Source organism: Pundamilia nyererei, unplaced genomic scaffold, assembly GCF_000239375.1.
Source record: "Pundamilia nyererei isolate P.nyererei 1_Seehausen unplaced genomic scaffold, PunNye1.0 scaffold00223, whole genome shotgun sequence".
Classification (NCBI taxonomy): domain Eukaryota; kingdom Metazoa; phylum Chordata; class Actinopteri; order Cichliformes; family Cichlidae; genus Pundamilia; species Pundamilia nyererei.
The window spans coordinates 54173-73691 of record NW_005187624.1 but is presented as its reverse complement, the minus strand read 5'-3'; the positions used below and the strand labels follow the sequence as shown (position 1 = coordinate 73691).

The 19519-nt window shown below is 39.5% G+C and overlaps 2 protein-coding genes across 3 annotated transcripts in view; one reads left to right on the top strand and one right to left on the bottom strand.

Annotated features, from left to right (window-relative positions):
* LOC102215210 (alpha-1,6-mannosylglycoprotein 6-beta-N-acetylglucosaminyltransferase B-like) overlaps positions 1 to 9744 on the bottom strand; it is a 19866-nt gene extending 10122 nt beyond the window's left edge. Inside the window, exons 1-4 of the mRNA XM_013914774.1 lie at positions 9651 to 9744; positions 4281 to 4410; positions 4042 to 4190; positions 92 to 156 (exon numbers count right to left, since the gene is read on the bottom strand). Of these exons, the coding sequence (XP_013770228.1) occupies positions 92 to 156; positions 4042 to 4190; positions 4281 to 4410; positions 9651 to 9693 (387 nt within the window). The 5' untranslated portion in view covers positions 9694 to 9744. The remainder of the gene's footprint in view (positions 1 to 91; positions 157 to 4041; positions 4191 to 4280; positions 4411 to 9650) is intronic.
* A 6781-nt stretch (positions 9745 to 16525) lies between these two features.
* The window catches only part of tbc1d24 (TBC1 domain family, member 24), a 13506-nt gene continuing 10512 nt past the window's right edge, over positions 16526 to 19519 (top strand). For both annotated transcript variants that reach the window (XM_005748462.2, XM_005748461.1), the window contains exon 1: positions 16526 to 16627. The gene's annotated coding sequence lies outside the window, so the exon portion shown is untranslated. The remainder of the gene's footprint in view (positions 16628 to 19519) is intronic.

Sequence of the window (19519 nt, the reverse complement as noted above, 5' to 3'; positions counted from 1 at the left end):
TATATATGTTTTTTTAAAGCATTTTAATATAGGCATAAGCATTCCAATACACCAATTAAATTTGCACTCCAAAACATTTCCACTTTCTCACCTCCACCTTCTCTGCACATACTGGATATGCAGGATCCACTGGCACTTGACACTTCTCGTTGGACCCTGTGGGGTAACATATTAACCGTCAAACTTTTTTTTTCCTTTTTATGGCACTTTTGAATGCACCATTATTCTTTAATTCCTGCATCAGTAACAAAACGTATACTGTTGAGTCACCTCAACTCGGCTAATGAAGAACAGCGGACAATAACTTTGATATACAACCTCTTGACTGAAATGTGCACAGTGAGTAGCAGCCATCAGCACAATGTATAGTGCTGCCATGCCTGTATGAGGTATTAGACTAGTGCTCTCAGAGACCCTTTCCCGTAAACCCCCCACCATCTCTAGCCCATGTCAATCAACTGGAATGAATGCACTCACGCACACCTGACACACCTGCCTCCTACCAAACATTCCCATTTACCATGCTGGCCTTGCCAAAGTACACAGTCCTTAACTGTGTAAAACAACCTAGTAAAAAGGGAAAGAGAGAAGAAAACTTGTAGGCTGAGCTGAAGCATGAGCACCTAAAAACAGTGTTATGCTATACGAGCACAGCAGAAAGAAAAAAAAACCTTCTGCAAAAACAGGAGTATGGGCAGACAAGTTGGTGAAAGGACTCCTGGGTAATTCAGACATATTTTATGAGTGTGAGGTAATGTAGGAGGGAGAGGGTGAGGGGCGAATAGGCTGGTATTGGAGGGAAGTATGTGCCTCTGAATATGCGGGTGGCACATGTGGACATGCATGTCCACAGAAGTGTGTCTACAAGCATATCCATGTGATGGTGTCTGTGTGGCCTAAACTATATGAATTCTACTTTTTGAATCATACTTACCCATCCCCAGCACTCACATACCCATACAATCTTTCGCGTGCTAACTGGCGTGCGTAACCCGACTCTCACCTGACACCTCACAGGAGGGTCGTAACGTAAACTTTTTTCCCTCCCCATGCCCAGTGGATTGGTGCTGGCTATGTGGGACTTGTTAAACTTCTATTCAAGGACTTCATCCCCCATAACCACCTGCACACACACTGACCTGTAGACCCACCATTCACACCTTCTATTATCACAGCTTGTTAATTTCACTGTGTGGTTAACCTTTTCTAAGGCTGTGAACCATACATTTGGCTCAGAGGATCACTGTACCAATACAGGCACCCACAGAGAGGTAAGTAACCAGCCAATTATTGGGATTTTTTTTAAATTTAGTATAGCCAAAGCACAGTTTAATTTAAAAAAGTATAATTCTTATTGGATCTTGAACAATGGAGTGCTTCTAATGAAGGGAACTCTAAAATTAAGTTAAACTAGGAAAGATTTATATGCCCGACCTCTCAGTGAGACCCAGTCAGCCAAATTTAATCTCCTCAAATTTGGTTTTGGAAAACTTGAACTAACTAATAATTTGATTATATGTAAATTTCCATGTCATTTTGTTTCATAGTTAAATTGTTAAATTTAATGGAATCTGATAAAATTTAATATACTTGATTGTTATACTGAAAATATTATACTGAATATATTTTTAATAATTTGAACTTGAAAAAATACACCTTTGATTTTACATATTTCAGTTGCAAAGAATCTTTATATATACAGGATATACAGTTGTATACTGACAATTTACAAATTCTGAATGGAAAAAATGGTAATATAAAAAATGGCAATTCACTTTTTGCAAATTTTAAATTGAAGTTAAGTAACTATAACTTTGGGTTGTGCAAAAGTTTCGGCATCCCATTAAGTCATCTGTTTTGTATCAAGCTAAAAGTCTGTCTTTATTTTGTCTGCAATGTCCTGCGGATAACTATAACTCCTGAAATAGTTTTAGGTGGTCTTGTATATGTTTAAAATTCCCCTGCAGATTTTCAATAATGTTGAAGTCAGAGAACAGTGGGAGTCATTCGAAAAGCTTGAGCTCGCACTCCTTTGAGATTTGCAAGGTGTTATTTTATCAAATTCCTATGGCTTTCTTGGCCAAATGGCACAATTTAGCATTTATTTGTCCCTCAAAGAAGTCTTTTATATCCAGACATTGCTTTACGTTGTTCACACAAGGACTTTTATGATGAGGCTACATGTAGAAGCTGTTAGTGCAGCAGATAAGAGAAGTTCTTTCAAAAGAGGACACACGAGCCACCGTCTGTGTTTGTTTCTATTCAGTCACTGATTTGAAAAAACCCAGTAGTAACTTGAATTTTTTTGAATTCTAAAATTGTTCGATTTGGCCATCGTAAGTGTTTTTTCCTTTCCCTGTTTAGTGCATAGTCAATTGACAGTAACACTTTATAATACAGCCCATAACTAAGGGCACAATTTTCCTGTAATTAAATAGGATTTCAATGTGTTTAATTGAAATTACAGTGTAAATATATTTATCTACAAATAATCAAAGGTAGGCAAAGTTAAGCCACTCTATATTTACCGAATACTTTTGTTGAAAGAAGGAGAAATATTGTTTATTTTTCCGCAATGTTACCAATGAATAACGTAATACTTAAGGTTACTGACAGTATCATTATTTCTTTGTTTCCTGTAAAAACCTGACTTTTTACCTCCTTCTTCTAGTGAAACTGCCTTTAAGTAGTTTTAGGCAAATATAATTGCAATTCCAAATAAAATACATTATAAAGCCATTTAATTACAGCGGAATTACCCCCTTAGTTGTGGGCTGCATTGTAAAGTGTTACCCACTTTTTTACTCTCAACTAGCATGCAAAGAACTCTATGAGCTGCATCCATAGATAGGTTTTTAGCACTCATGGACATATGCAAACCCGATGGAGCCATTACAGGGTGCTTGGAGTTTAGTACCTTACCCAAGGATACTCTGATGTAGAGATGCGGGAGCTGGGGATCAAATTACTGACCTCCTAAATTGGCAGACAGCTTTTGAAGTGTGTAGGTGATGATTGGCTAATGAGGAGATGTGTCTGAAACAAAAAGCATTATCTGCTCTACAAAAATAAAATAAAAAATAAAATGTGTGAGTAACTTCAGACTTGTACAACTGACTTCTAATTCTTGACACGTATGATTTGACACTAGGACGATTCAAAAACACTGACAACTGCCAGCACAACCCCTCAGCCTCCTAGTAGACACACCTGTGCTGTGAATATTTGAATGAAATTTAAAATATTCACAAGATTTTCAGAAAACTTCTACTGACCTTGAGGTCAAGGTCACTGAGATTCGAACTCATCCAAGATTTTTAGTAGATACCCCTATGGTATAAATTTGAAACTCATACGTTGTCTCATTCTGAAGTTATGACATTCACATAGTTAGGTGTCCACGCCAGCTAAACCTTCTCACAGCCCCTATGCATATGACTGAATATGACAGGGTTTACTTTGTCTTTTGGTTCAGCAGATAGAGTTTCTTCCAGAAGTTTTTTTCCCCAGATCTCATCTTGACTACCACAACTCCCTCATTTTAATTCCTACAGAAACTGCAAGCTGGAATTGTTTTTTAGCTGCTTAGAGCGACTTTTGGTCAGAACAAGGTTTAGAGTCAGCAAATTTGCTCATTGTAGCTTTGAAGCTGTAGTGAGCAGAAAATTCCTAATCACAATTTTTGATGTGTTTACATTTGAAGAAAGATTTATTTTTAATGTCTGTTTGTTATTGTAGGGGTTGTATTCCCTTTATTTTTACTTCAATAATTACCACTAAAGCAAATATTATTTGCTCATGGGTGCCCAAACCATTGCGTACAAGTTTACAATTTCCACCCACAGGAAATAACAAATCCAAACTGAACAATGAAATACAAAACTGTCTCTTGAAGTCAAGAAAAAAGTGAGCACATATGGTAAGTCTATTCCTGTATTATCGTTTTAGTTTAAGAGAATCGAGGTTGATCATTGTAAACACAATGTAAACCATGTTAAGTCATTTAAGAAATATTGGAAGTGATAAAAGCCTGGACTTCACCTGTGTGTGATCTACGGCTAACAAGTGGTGTTGGAGCTTCAGCCTGATGGTGGTGCTGGTGGTGACGGCTGAGCTGATCAAGCCTCTGTGATACTCTTTTCAGCTCTCTTTCTACTAAACGAGCCAAACCTTGCTGGTCCTGTCTGAAGCTGGGAAAAAGCAGAAACCCATGTGTGACCACAAAAATGCACTATAAGTCATATCTATATTTAAAAATACTGAGCTCCACAAATCAATACCTTTGCAGCAGCAAAGTGAGATCATTTCTGGTCAGCTTGGAGCCATCTTTCTCTCTGCTCAGCCTCTGTACCTGAGTATTCAAAGCCTCCAAGCGAAGAGCCAGGTTACGAAAGCTAAGCCCACGCTGACCTGTAATTTAAAGTATACGCATAGAGTATGTCACATGTTGTAATCTAGAAGTGGTGTTATTAAGTCTAAAATGAATATTATTAGTCTATTAAATAAAGGTATTCATAAAAACACACTCTTTCACTACAAAGAGCACTATTGCATTTTATTTGACTAAACTTATTTGCTCAAACCTTGTCCCATAAACCCCAAGAAATAGCAAACTCAGTGGGTTAAAATGTGACTTTAAGGTTTCCTGACTGAGCAACAATGAATGATGAACCAGGAGGGAGACCAGTCTATTTAGCGAATGCTAGCACATTCTTTATTAGAGGTCACGCTAGTTCAAAATACTGACCTCACGTGCTTTAGAAAAGGCTCTTTAGCGTTCCAGTTTGCCGGTTGGACTTGAAGCAGACTGGGTTTGAGTCCCGCCCACAGCCCTTTGCTGCATGTTTTCAAACTCTCTTACTCTGCTGTCCTGTCTTTCTTCACTATCGCTATCTAATAAATCAAAAATTTAAATAAACAACAATAATAATAATAATCAAGCAAAAAGAAAAGTCTCTGAGGTGATATACAGTCATGGTTAGGAGTTTACATCCCCACCTCATGGGCATGAATTTTGGACTTTTAATGATTTCTTTGAACTTTTCTTTTTCAAGGGTAGATATGATTGAGTAGCACAAACTGTTACTGACTTAAATGTTGAATTTTCTTTGATCGTCAAAGTATACATAAAGACCCACATACAACCCCACTAATAGTTGGTTAAATTTCCCATAGCAAGTTCCACCTCGAGCAGATATTTATGGCATAATTAGTTCACTCTGCAAGGCAGAATTATTATAGTTGATTTGAATTGTTTGGTTTCCTGAAATGGATCCAGCTTTTAAGTGTTGTCCACAAATTTTTAACAGGGGTGAATTCGGCGCTTTGGAAACACCATTCCAGCAGCTTAATGTTATCCTTCTTTAGCCGTTCCAGAACCAGTTTTGTTGTGTGTCTGGCATCATTGTCCTGTTGGAACACCCACTTGTGTTTCTATGTGCTCCAATCTTCTAACTGTTGATGTGAGGTGTAGTTGAAGAATCTGGAAGTAGTCCTCTTTTTTTAACTGCTCCATCCACTTCGTGCAATGCACCAGTACCACTGGCAGCAAAACAGCCCCGAAGCACCGCGCTACCACCATCATGCTGGACAGTTGCTGTAGTGTTCTTAAATTTGAAAACCTCACCTTTATACCTTCAAACATACCTCATGTCATTGTGACCACTAGCTCAATTTTTTGACTTGTTTGACCATCAAACTTTTCTACAGGAGGCTTGTCCCCGTAGGCAGACGCAAACTTCAGTCGAGGTCAGTGGTGTTGATTTTTTGGTCTGCACCTTCTCAGTAAGATTCATTTCAGTGTTGACGGTGACGCTGGTGTTCCAGCAGTTTCCCATTCATGGCAGACTTGAACCTTCCTGGTTCATGGGGTTTTCCTAACTATCTTAACCGATTTCCTCTCATCTAAGGGTGACAGTTTGAGTCTTCCTCCAGACCTTTGCAAAGTGGTGACACATCTGAATAACTTGTGCTTACGTATAACTGTCTGAATTATGACCTTGGAATCCGCAGTTGTTTAGAAATGGCTCCAACTTGTATAAATCTACAATTCTGTTTCTTAGCTCTTCACCAAGTTCCTTGGACTTTCCCAAAGTTCTGAGTATTGGTCAATCCAGTGAGGGCTGGTGAATAAATCCTTTCTATGCTTGCAAAGAAACACTACCAGTTGTAGTCCACCATGATCGCTAATGAGAAGTTAATAGGCCTTGGCCCAGTGAAGTTAAAAGACACTGTAGAACCGTAAACCTATTAAAAGATTTGTGCAAATTTATAATAGTCCTTCTGACAGTTGTAGACTTCTCACCACAACTGTACACATACATGAAAAAAGAGGTCAGTTGCCCTACGTCACCATACATACATCTTGCTAGTTGACCAAAGGAGGTAGGTTACAGTGATATTTTTAACACTGACTATTATGACAAGTTAAACAAGAACCCTCTACTTCTTGAGTTTGGGCATGTGGACTGAATATATAGTAACTGGGTGACCTAAAGCAGCATTTTTCATTGTCAGAACCTCAGTTAGACAGCCCTCTAACTGTGAAAATAGCGACTGTATGTTGCCATAAATACTGATGATGATGCTTAAAGAGTTCAGAGTGAAACAGCGTAATATATTGAGGATGTCTTGACCAAACAAAAATTCTATTCACAAAGAGCATTTTAAAATAGTTTTGCTGGCATTGAGCATCAAATATTGAGTGCTACACTGGCTTTAACGTGTGATGCACAGAGAAAATCATAATGTCATTTCATCTTTGTTTGCTCAGCTGATTGTCAACATGTTATTACTGGCCTGCCAGGGCTCCTTTGGGTGCAGAGACAATGAGAGAGGACATGGGACCCTGCAATAACTTACAAACTAACTGCATGACTGTAATAGTTCAAAGCTTGTAAAGATTGTGCAGCTAGTAAAATCATGTGTTTCTGTATGTTTACATGTCTGCAACCTTTACTTTGAAGTTGCAGACGTAGAAAATAGAAAATGTTTCAAATCAAATTCAAATCATTCCTCATTTGTGTTTTCTTTTTCTTTTTTTTTCATATATTTGTCACAGTTACATGTTACAAATCCTTAAACAAATTCTTATAATAGACAAAGATAACCGGAATAAATACAAAATGCAGTTTCTAAATGATGATTTCATTTATTATGAGAAAAAAGTTATCCAAACCGACCTGGCGTATGTGAAAAAGTAGTTGGCAGCTAAACCTAATAATTGGTTGTGTCAACCTTGGCAGCAAGAAGTACAATCAAGCCTTTGTGATAACAGACAAATACTCTTTTACTACACTGAAAAAGAATTTTGGCCCATTCTTTTGTGCAGAATTGTTTTAATTTAGCCACAGTGGAGGGTTTTTAGGCCTGTTGTCATCGTACTAACGTATCTTACTGGGGTTGAAGTACAGAATTGACTGGGTCTCTCCATTAGCCAATCAGAGGTGCACTTGCATATGATCATTGTCCTGCTGCTTAACCCAAGTGCCACTGAGCTCAAAGGCAAAAACTGCTCCCCAGACGTTGTCTTTCAGGATTTCCTGGTAGATAGCAGAATTGATGGTTCAATCAATTATGTGCATCAAAAATAAGCCTCTGCGAGATAAGCAGTTCAGAAGGTTGGATCTAAGAGTTCACACTTGGAAATTGGAGCAGAGATGCCAAAGGGATCAAACGCTGGGTCAGAGGCTCACTGGATTTTATTCCTTGTTGCCAAAAAAAATCCCCAAAAAGCAAAACTAATGCTAGAAAACAAACGCGTTCATAAATACTTTGTGAACCAAACATCTACGCTTTTATAGGCCCCCTGTCAGTCAAGCCCCCTTAGAATCATCACTTTTCTCCCTGCCTGCTGTTCTTCAGATGTTTTTCTGGGTCCTTTTGTGTCCTCCTGGATGAGTTGTCAGTGCACTGTTGGAGTCATTTTGGTTGGTATTCCTGGAAAGATTTGCCGCTATTCCAAGTTTTCTCCATTTCTGGATAATGGTTCTCGCTGTCGTTCACAGGAGTCCCAAAACCTTAGAAAGCCTTTGTAAGCTCTTGCAGCCTATTGGATGTCAATGTCTTTGCCTCTCTGTTTGTTCTTTAAATCGTACCATGATGTGTTGATTTTCAAACTCTTTTAGCCTGCTTCACTTTGTCAGACATGTTCTGTTTAAGTGATTTCTTGAATCAGCAGGTCTGGCAGTAATCAGGTCACGGTGTGGAAAGTGAAACTGAACTCAGCTTTCCAAAACAATGTGGTTAATTACCGTTATTTCATAATTTAATAGGAGGGGCAATTACTTTTTCCACAAAGGGCAGGTAGGAAATGAATGAATGAAATCATCCTTCAAAAACTGCATTTTGTATTTACTCGGGTCATCTTTGTCTAATATTAAATGTGTTTGATGATCAGAAAACTGTAAGTGTGACAAATGTGCAAAAAATAAGAAATCCTGAATTTTCATAATACAATATCAGTGCAATCGGGCATCATTTTAAGATTTAATATATCAAATAACTTTGCAAAACTGCAGATTTTCCACAGAGATGAATGTTTGGTGATAAATGGGAGCTGAATTAATTGTGTACAGCTATTGTGGGGCGATCGTGGCTCAAGAGTTGGGAGTTCGCCTTGTAATCGGAAGGTTGCCGGTTCGAGCCCCAGCTCAGACAGTCTCGGTCGTTGTGTCCTTGGGCAAGACACTTCACCCGTTGCCTACTGGTGGTGATCAGAGGGCACGGTGGCAACAGTGTCCGGCAGCCTCGCCTCTGTCAGTGCGCCCCAGGGTGGCTGTGGCTACAATGTAGCTTGCCATCACCAGTGTGTGAATGGGTGGATGACTGGATATGTAAAGCGCTTTGGGGTCCTTAGGGACTAGTAAAGCGCTATATAAATACAGGCCATATTCCCATGTGGTATTTTTTCCAGTACAACTACTGCTGGGTGGCTCTTTGTACACAACTTCTGGTGGGTCCCACAGAGCACAAAGCAATTGTGGCTGTGTGTGTCAGTGGCTTAAATGCAGGAGTGGGTTATACTGTCTGCTAAAAACAATTTTCCTAGAATTTGAGACGAAAAGCATCGGAATGTTTAGACAAGTATCATCTTTTGTGGTTGCATTTTGAAACCGATTCACTGGTAGGCACATTGTTCAAGTCTTTCACAAAAGAGCTGGCTCTTTCTTATGTTAAGTGTATATATTTGGTTACTAATCCTCACAAGACAGCTATTTTTATTCACTGTAGAAGCATATTATGTATAAATGTATTCCTATGTGTGGCATTACCACACTTCATATAAGTCAAGTGAAGTGAATTAAGAAACCTTCCCAAACAACCTTGTCTACACCATCTTAAATGCCTTCCTTTAGAGAAACAGTTTAGCCAGACAAATGATTTTGGGATTGGCCACAAACCCACAACTGTCAGACGCCTGGGAGGGCCCACCGGGAACTGTGTACAAATCTTCATATAACACTGGCAAATCAGTCAGGTCAGATCTTAATCTCTGCACACAAAGAGCTTCTTTCATAATCACTGTTGCCCATAACTATGGTAATGTGGGTGCGCGCTAATGTATTACCATTTTTGCATTTTCAGAAAAGTTTTAATAGGAAACTAAATCCACTTGTAAACTAAACTGTGTGTTCGTGTGTATGAGTTACCCAGATCCTCGGGTGAGCTCCCTGCAGGATCATCTTTGGTCATCTCCAGTGGCACCCACAGGCTCTGTAACAGCAGGGTGACCACAGACAGGCACAGACACAGCACCAGGCAGCCACTAGAGGGCACAATACACAGAGAAACACTCTACAGAACAATCAGTGGTCACCAAGCCTTTTTTGGTGTGATGTACCTCCACAGCCCAGCAAAATAGACTCATGTATCCTTATTTGAAACTGGATGTTATTCAGTGTTGTGTTTTATGTTGACACACTGTAGAAGCCATTGTAGACTTTGTCCTACCTGAGAGTGGGTTTACTTTGACTCTAACTCTTCCACTAGTTTTAACTTTAAACTATATGCTAACACAATTTTAACATTATTGCTAGCTTTACCTATTAGCTACTCGTTTTAGATAATTATTTAAGCCGTTTTTATTACTTTAATATCCCGTTTCTTTTAGGTTAAGCCTACTTACCTGTTACTTTTGTTAGCAGTTGTTGTTGCTTGATGATAAGTCTACCTTTGGCAGACAGTTTAAGCTAACTATTTCAGCTACCCCATAGCCTGCGTTTTTAAACTGACAAAGGCTATGTCCACACGTACCCGGGTATTTTTGAAAACGCAGATTTTTCTATGTGTTTGCACCTTTCGTCCACACGAAAACGGAGATTTTTAAAAACTCCGGCCAGGGTGGATGTTTTCTAAAACTCCGTTTTTGCATTTAGGTGTGGACGAGAAAAACGGAGAAAACGCAGCGTCAAAGATGTGCGCCTTTTTTGACGTCACAGTGTGCGCCACGTTATTGTTTCGGTGAAATGAATTTCTACAATACTGTTAATTGTACTCTCTGCAGTGTTTAAATGCTTACATATATACACACATTTACTCTCCAGCTTTGTTTACTTCTGGACTTCTGATTGGCCAACATTTCTACACGGTTAGGAATATAGCGCCACCTGCTGCTTTGGCATGTTCCTAGCAGCGTTTTCCTTCATTTCTGCCTTTACGTGTGGACGGGATTATTTTTTAAAACGAAAACGGAAAATCTCCGTTTTCAAAAATACCCGTGTACGTGTGGACGTAGCCAAAGAATGTAATTGAATACAATACAGCGTTAAAGTCAGAAGCTATCCCTCATTTTTATACATTGCTTGGATAACGGGACATAGGTGATGCAGTTTACATGGAAATACAGTATATCAGGCAAATGCATGGTCATTTTGTATGAACATATTTATTCTTCACACAGTTTGAACTCTCTTAGGCATCTTTCATGTAATTTTATTAAGTAGTTTTCATTCATCGTTATCCAGGCTTTTTCTTTTCTTTTTTTCTGTCTTGAGATGATCCCACTCTGGGCTTTGGCAGGCCAGTTCATGAGTTTGGTTGTGATTTTCTATCTAGATATACTTTTACTACATTGTTGAAAAATTAAGCTGTTGATAATTAGACTTTTTCCAGATGGTGGATCAAATCTGATGGTAAAGTCTGGCTCCTTGAAAGCAATATATAAAGAAGTGAGAGGTAGTTAAATACTTTTGCATAGTATTGAACTACCTCTAAAATATTAATTTTATATATAGGTGTATTTTGTTATCAAATCATAATTCACGTCTTTTCAAATGGTTGAGGGTGTAGTTTTGCCTTTAATCTCTAAAAATGCCCCCAAAGAGAACCTGTCTGACAAGACACCATTTGCTGCAGAAAAATCAACACCATCTTGTTGTTATTATTTCCTTTGATTGTTTATTTTTATTATTTATTGGCCATGCATCTTGCAGGACTTTAAACATCACTTTTTGAAATTAGTTTTCACCATGCCCAACCAGTTAAATGTCCTTTAAACTTTATAAATTTGGTTTTAATAGTAACCTTGATGCGATTAAAAAAACACACACAGGCGGACTTTGCCTTTCACTAAATTCATTTAGTGAATGTGGAGAGCTAAATTGTTCCATGACTTCAAGTGAGGGGACTCTGGCGTGTAAAAACAAGTATTTGAAGATTTAATTGGGGCTTAGAGAGCCATCACTCTCTCTCACTTTCATCAGGCCAGTAAAAGTATTCACCCTAACCCGAAAACATACTGCATAGCCAGGCTCAAATGCCCACACAATAACTTTGAGGGCTCTCCTAGTGCCTATAAAGCTCCAGATTCAGATCCAGATCAAATTATTTTCCACTCAGTTGCATTTCATCAAAATTGTCAGTGCACTCATCACAAACTTTGAGCTGCACGGCTCAAAAGCCTCACAGGAGAAATCATGTTAAAACAAGTTACTGAGTAATGGTTGGCCTACTGCTGGTGATATCACATGCTGGGGAGATCCAGTTATGCACTAAAACCAGCTAAACAATTAGCTGTCAAAATGAAAATGACAATTTCAGGCAGCCAAAGGAAGAAAAGCAATATGTGACCTGTTTTTCTGCTTTCTACTGCGAGCTATAACGAGACTGGGGCTTACCTACGAGGCCGCAGTGTGACGCGCATGGCCCTCAGTTTACAGGGAGTAGGATGTCACTGTCGAAGTAATAACATTAGAAATTCCAATAAATTAAACATGCACTACACTGCAAAAGTGGTACGGTTACATTTCTTATTAACTAATTTGGATTGAAGTGACAGAAAACCATTGTACTTTTTCTTTTTAAAATTGCAAATTAATGGGCACACTTTCCAGCTAAACTCCATCAACAAATTTTACAGGCATAAATAGATGTCAGAGTAATGCTGCTGCCTGCAGGAAAAACCGCCAGCTTGTTTGGCCAGTGGTCTTTCGGCATTTCTGTTATGTTCATTAGACTGATAGAGATGCTAAAAACAGCCTGTTGTAGGTCAGTGTGAGTCATACACAGAGATGTCTCAGCAGTTTGCCTCACAAAACCAGTCAGCACACAGACAACCACACATTCAGAAACATCCTCACCTCTGTAGGCCTTCAACCCAACCCAGTGGCAGCCATCTGGCCTGCTTTGAAAACACAAACTTGAAAAAGCAAATAAAGTTAAGGACGGGACGTGGCTTGCCTCCTTTTTTACTTCTTTCCGCTCTCTTTTCCCTCCGTCTCTGGCCCTGCCTTTTCTCTCTCTCCCAGGGCCTATGGGTAGGCATCCTGTGGTAGTCAAGGGAACCAGACTCCCCTTTAAAGAAGACAATACCCAGAGTGCTGCTTCGGCCTTTCAGAGGTACAATGGAGCCCACGCTACTGAGTGTCACTTTCTTTCAGGCTCACATTAAGTCCTAGTAGTGAGTTAATACACAAGCTGGGAACTTATTTAGGTAGCTCAGTGGGTGCAAAGCTTTGGTGCTAAATGAAATGTTATAGACACAAGATGGAAGGAACTTAATGACAGTGAAAATCATAATGATGGTGATAGAACAAAGAAAATGCCCACTCGAAAGTGTGTAAGTAACAATGCAGGGAAAAGATTGTAAGTTTGACATGTTATGTTGTAACTATGTCAGGGTTAGATAGAATTTCATGAGTTTGAGGCGCAGATTTTGGTGTATGTAAAAGTATGTTTCACCAAATCTGATTATGAATTACTTCTGAGATGGCCTTATAGTCCAAGTCCTGCAGTGGAAAGTGAGAAAGTGAAAATGAAAAAGGGCTTTCTAAAGCACTCCAGTGTTAACTTGGGCTTAAACGTTATAGCAGAGCATTTTTTTAGGGACCTATATTTTCTTTGTCCTATTTGGCAGAAAAAGCTCTAATGTGTGTCACGTGTATGTTATCATGATTCAGGGCAGCAAACATTCTAAGCTGGTTCCTTTAGGAGTAATTTAAGAACACAAACTCTACTGTTTTTGTGAGCATGTAGGCTACGAGTACATGTATGCTGTAAATACACTGCATCCGGCTTCTGAGAAAGTTCTTCCATTGAAACGCTCCAAGTGACCACCATGACTGGCAGTCATCAGGAAATTCACAGAAGCATAGTTGCCTTCTTAACCTGTTCCTAACTCTGCTTCATTCTTTCTCTAGTGCCAGTGGCAGTAAACAAAGTGGATCATACTAACGTGGTCCCAGAGGACGCATTACGATGCATTTTGGTACAACTAGGATGTCGCAGTACAGTTTTCCCCCAAAGAGACATATCGGTGTCTATGATGTGGCCACACCTCTGGTAGAATGAAAAATAAAATATGAGGGCATATTTTATTTTTCTGTCACTTCATATACCTGCTTTATTGTGGCAACAGTCCTGCTGTTTAAACAGAGCTTTTCCTTTATTCTTCCCATTATAACACACAAAGAGCTTTTCTAAGAACTTGAAGCTCGGTTAGATAAGATAAGATAAGATAAGATAAGATAAGATAAGATAAGATAAGATACCTTTATTAGTCCCACAAGTGGGAAATTTCATGTCAAGCCAGAATGAAAGGACAAGTCAAACTGGCCCTCTATTCTTGCTCAGATCATAAGTATACAGGGTAGTATACCTGAAGTTCTGTGTCCTCAGTAATATGTCTGGGTGAAACAATGTTGGCCACAGTGTGACTCCAGAGCCACGTGGCTTCCAATGCAAACATGTACAGCTGACAGAGACTGCGTGGAGGTCTCTTGGCTGTACTAACTGCTGAAAGAAAACAGTATTCACTGACTGATTGAGTTCTCTCTCAGGGACATTCCTGATTTGGCTTCAAAGGGTGACTTGTCCAAAACCTGTCAGACCAATGGAAGGTCCAGTGCTGCAGCACGACTCGCTCAGAGGGTCCATTGCCTCCTGACAGAGAGAAACAGACGACCAGAAATACACGCAGAGTGGCCAGCATTAGGATGGTCATGGTATACTGATATAGCTTAGGTGGCTTGGCTGACCTCTAAAAGGTAAGTACCATAGTATGTTTTGCAAGAGAATGGATCTTCTTGGCTATTTGTGCCCTATGACGAGAATGTAGTTCAAAAGTATTGACCCACCATCCTTGCTAAAGAACCCCTTACATTCAGAGTGGTATCCACAAACTGAAGCCCTAAATCAGTCAGGGATGATTTAATCCCTTCAATTGCCTTATCTTCCCATCGAGCTAGATGGGGAGGTCAGTTCTCCTCATGTGATGCTACAGGTCTTTGTGTGGTACATGGAGGAGCTTTGAAAATCAGGTCCCTAATGGTCATTTGGACACCAGTAAGTGGACCCTGTGATTTGACGGTCTCACCATGTGAAGCAGGGTTATTATTAAAGGGATTGGGGGGAAGGTGCAAAGAAGACCGGGTGTTTGTGAGACAAGGTACTGGCCAAAAGGCTTGGATGGTGAGAGCATCCACCCCCAGTTGGGGTATTTGTCTGTCTATTAAAATTGGCTCGGTTAGTATAGTGTGGTGACAGTGGATGACTGCAATAAACTGTTGACATGAGAGGACACATATACTGAATCAAAAACAGGGGTATTTAAATGGGGTTGCATAGCGGTGATCAAGTACAAGAGATGTGGGAATTAAATCAGAAATCAGAAATGAACCCAGTGTAGACTGTGTAAACGGGTCGATCGTGGCTCAAGAGTTGGCGGTTTGTCTTGTAACCGGAAGGTTGCCGGTTCGAGCCCCGGCTCGGACAGTCTCGGTTGTTGTGTCCTTGGGCAAGACACCTACCGCCTACTGGTGATGGCCAGAGGGGTCGATGGCGCAATATGGCAGCCTCGCTTCTCGCCCCAGGGCAGCTGTGGCTACAACTTTAGCTTGCCTCCACCAGTGTGTGAGAGTGAATGAATAGTGGAATTGTAAAGTGCTTTGAGTACCCGAAAAGCGCTATATAAATGCAATCCATTATTATTATTAAACTGTTGTTTTCATTTTTGTGAGGTTCATGTGCATCCCTGTGTTCTAATACGGATTTACTAAAGTAATTAAAGTACTGGAGCAAATGTATTAAGTTGCATTGTTCCTATCTATGCTTTAACGGTGCCCTAGCCCCAACACATGCCTGCACATATGCTTCATGTAAGAGAGTGTGCTGATATTTGTGTGCATGATAATACATCCATTCTGGCTGGAGTGGGAGGTAAATGGCGTCTTGGGTGGTGCAAAGTGTGAAATAGAAAAGACTTGATGAGTTATGAGTTATCCAGAGAACCATGTACATGGATGACAGATTAGATCTGCCTCACTGTGACATAGCTGCTCTCTTCTTTTGTCATTTCTGTGTGCTGTGCAACGTAATCAGTTTTGTGGTGGCTTTTTACTTATATTATATAGGGAAAAACACAAATGCTGATATGTTTGTTTATTACTAGTAGTAGTATTTGCCCCTTTTTCTTTATTACTGAAGTACAAAATGACGGTATAAAAAGACATAGGCAGTGCGTGAGAGGAAGAGAGACAGAGCCAAATAACATTTTACCCAGAGTCGCTCTGTGATGGCCCCACAATTTAATCATCAGTAATAACTGTCATGTGTTGGGCGGTTGTATTTTGATGGTTGCTTTGAGTCCTGGACAAAGGCAGGGCTTGTTGTGCTTGCCAGGGTACTTCCTGTCCTGTTCCAGTGCCATCACATATTTGACACAGAAGGTCTGGAAGTAAACAGGACATAGCAGATAATGGGATCTACCACGCAACAGTACTTTTCTTCAGAAACTAAGCCATGGATAAATATTTGAGTTACTCTTTGTTGCACTCAGCAGAGTTTATGGAATTTCATAGCTTTTTGTGTAACATAAATGTTTGATACTGGCATGCCCATGTCATAAACCCCAAATTTGGTATGTCTGCTACTAATATTATATAGTTTGTATTCTAGATTTATCTTTGTATTAACGTTGGGTTTTTTTTTCACAAAAATAATCTAACAACCTAGTGAGTGTACAGATAAGTAACTGAGAACAGTTTATATTTAACCACTCCATCTGAGCCCCTGTCTGCAGCTTCAGCAGCTGCACGCTCAAAAACGCTGCGTCCGGGATTGGAGGCAGTGCGCATGCTCGAGGGTACTTAATATGAACGCTGTCTCCCGTCTCAAGACATCTCAGACTCAGGTAGGGATATTCATTTAATTTTCTTCTGACAGCTATTTATATATCGTCTTCCTTGTTGTGGAGTAAAGGTAATACTCTGGCGTGTTTCTAGCTTTGTGGATATGACACGCTTTTCTAAAAAATAAATAAATAAGCGGAAACATCTTGTTATAAACAAACTCCAAGACAGCCTTTGGACCAAATTAATTTGTGGTTGACAACGTCCATGCTGGCTAATGAAGCAACGTTAGCCAAGAGCTTGCTCAAATGTTTTAGCGTTTGTCCGTATCTGCACGCTTGTTGTGGAGGTTATGTGTTTAGCTAGTAGGTTTTGTGCGGCTAGTTAAGGTTCCGGTTGCTCCTGAATTGCACTGACAGATGCGGCTAGCTAAGGCTAACAGTGCTAACTTGGCAAGTGTGAATGGAAAAGGGTATATCAGATTTACTCCGGCGGTAATGTTAAATACCCTGTGACCCGTGGCCGCTTGTTTCGTGCTAGCTTATTTTGCCTCAGCTGGTTAGCTGACGTTAATCGTTTATAGGATTGAAAATGCAGCTAATTTGGAGCTGTCACCTCAGTATGTGATGACACAATTGTACCTGCAGCCTTACCTTAGCCGTTTGTGTGCTTTTACTGAGCGTCCAGAATGAAACTAAAAGCAGTAATTGGTTTTATAGTACAGCTAGCTAACAGTACAGTACGCTCTCCGTTAAGGCTAGCAAGAAGCTTCCTCCTCCTCCCCTCGGTACGTTTTACATTAATATCTGAGGCAGGTTTTGTTTTGTTTATTTCAAATGGACATGGAGCATCAAAAGAAGTACGGAAATGTGTGTGTGTGTGTGTGTGTGGGGGGGGGGGGGTGTCTTTTCTTTCTGTAAATTTTCAGACACATAGTAATACAGCTGCCATCCCAGTGTCATTCTCATCTACATCTATTATCTGTGAATGTAAAGTGTGTATAGTGATTAAATCAAACATTCTTTAGCTGGAAACCCTTAAACTATTACAATATTATTTCTTTTTTGTTTTTTAAATGCCTACAGGAAAATTCTGTTATCTTGATGAAAGGTTAAAAGTCTTTGCTTTGGTTTGCAATTAAAATGCAGTTTGGTTAGGATGAATCCAACCATTTGAGCCCTGAGATTTGGGAACTCGTAATTGGTTAAAATAATGGCTAGGCTGTATCAGTCTGACATCTTTATTGAGCAGCATTTGTGTAATTATTTTAAACAGGATTGCGTTTAGATTTTACAGGTCACAAACAAAACAAAACCACAAAAAAAGGAAATGGCCGTAAAGCAAAAGTTTAGCAATTCTGTGGGACGAATAAGACTGTTTCACTTCTTGTTTTGGGGGTTCTTCAGTCATTCATAGTGATTGCACGCCTCGAGTGAGTTTTCCTAACTTTTCAGAGCCATGGTAAAAACTTCAGCTCGTATCTTTTGTTGTCATTAATTCCTTGTGGATTTTACGGTGTAATTCTCCTGTAATAGAAGCTGCCCTCTTTTCATCTTTGCCTTCTTTCTTTATTTTTAAATACAGATTTATTCTGTTCTTTAGTCACCCAGTGAAATATTCATCCTGCAAAACAAGACCAAAACTGCTCCTTCCAGTATGTGGTTCATGAAATTCCAAACCTTTTTTCTCAGAACATTCCTGTGTTTAATGCGGACAGAAATTTCTATTTTTAATTCAAGCAAACAACAAGACCTGTGTGATAGAGCACAGTTTTTCCGATGAAGCCCAGACTACAGGTGTGACCGCACTATAAAACAGTGTGCGACTGTGCTACAGACTGCTAAACTATTCTTAGACCTAATCTTAGCCACTATATTATGGAGCCTGACTTTGATCAGTTGCACCCAGTGTCACGTGTATAATGGCAACATTTAGGTGAAACATGCCCTTATTTATTATAAGTAGGACAGTTATATCGCGAGTGCTCCCAGCTTCTCATGCAAGGATATGTTGATATCGTCCTCTATGTGACAGTTATATAAACAGATTTTTAATGACTGTCTCTTTTAGTGTATTGCAAGTGATCTTTGGACTGCCATCTTCATGTGACGTCTTGAGAAAGGGGAAATAAAAGCACCCAAAAAGATTGTGCTTCAGCTATTCTCCGTATGTTTCAGGGCGCAACTGATTTGTAGACGTACCATCTGCCTGTATCATGTGGGATGTGAAACAGTTAGTTAACAGCTTGTGACCTTCAACAATTACAGGTTTTTTTTTCTTCTAGTAGCCAATTAAATCAGCCAAAGGTGTTTGCACACAAGTCATTTCAAGCTTTCACAGGTGTATGAGGTGTATGATGCACATGCATTTTTGTATTTGTCAGAACATGATTAGGGAAATTGATCAGTAGTGTGTCTTCATTACAGATTTACTGTGGTCATTATGCATTCCATCTCTCAAATCGCTTCTTATGGAAACAGAACTTTCTGAGTCTTTATTTTTGTGCATTTTTCTAATTTAACATTGCTACATATTGGGCAGTATTTTATGTATTCTGGTGTAAATACCAATGCTACATTTGTTATCCATTTATTAGTTTTTCTTTTTATAGCACTCGTTTTTGGGTTTTTTTGTATTTTGTACAGTACCATGCTATAAAGTCTAATTTTCCACTTTCAGATATTCATATTTCTTCCTAATTGTATGCTTATCTTCAGCTAGCTCATATACACTAAATTGCCAAAAGTATTCACTCGATGGTCATATAAACTTGAGTGACATCCCAAAAGACCCTAAGGCTACGTTCACACTGCAGGTCTTAATGCTCAATTCCGATTTTTTTTAATCAAATCCGATATTTTTGTCTGCTTGTTCACACTACAAATAAAATGTGACAGCAAACGCGCTCTAGTGTGAACCCTCAAAGCAGCCCACACGCGCAAAAGAAGACGTCA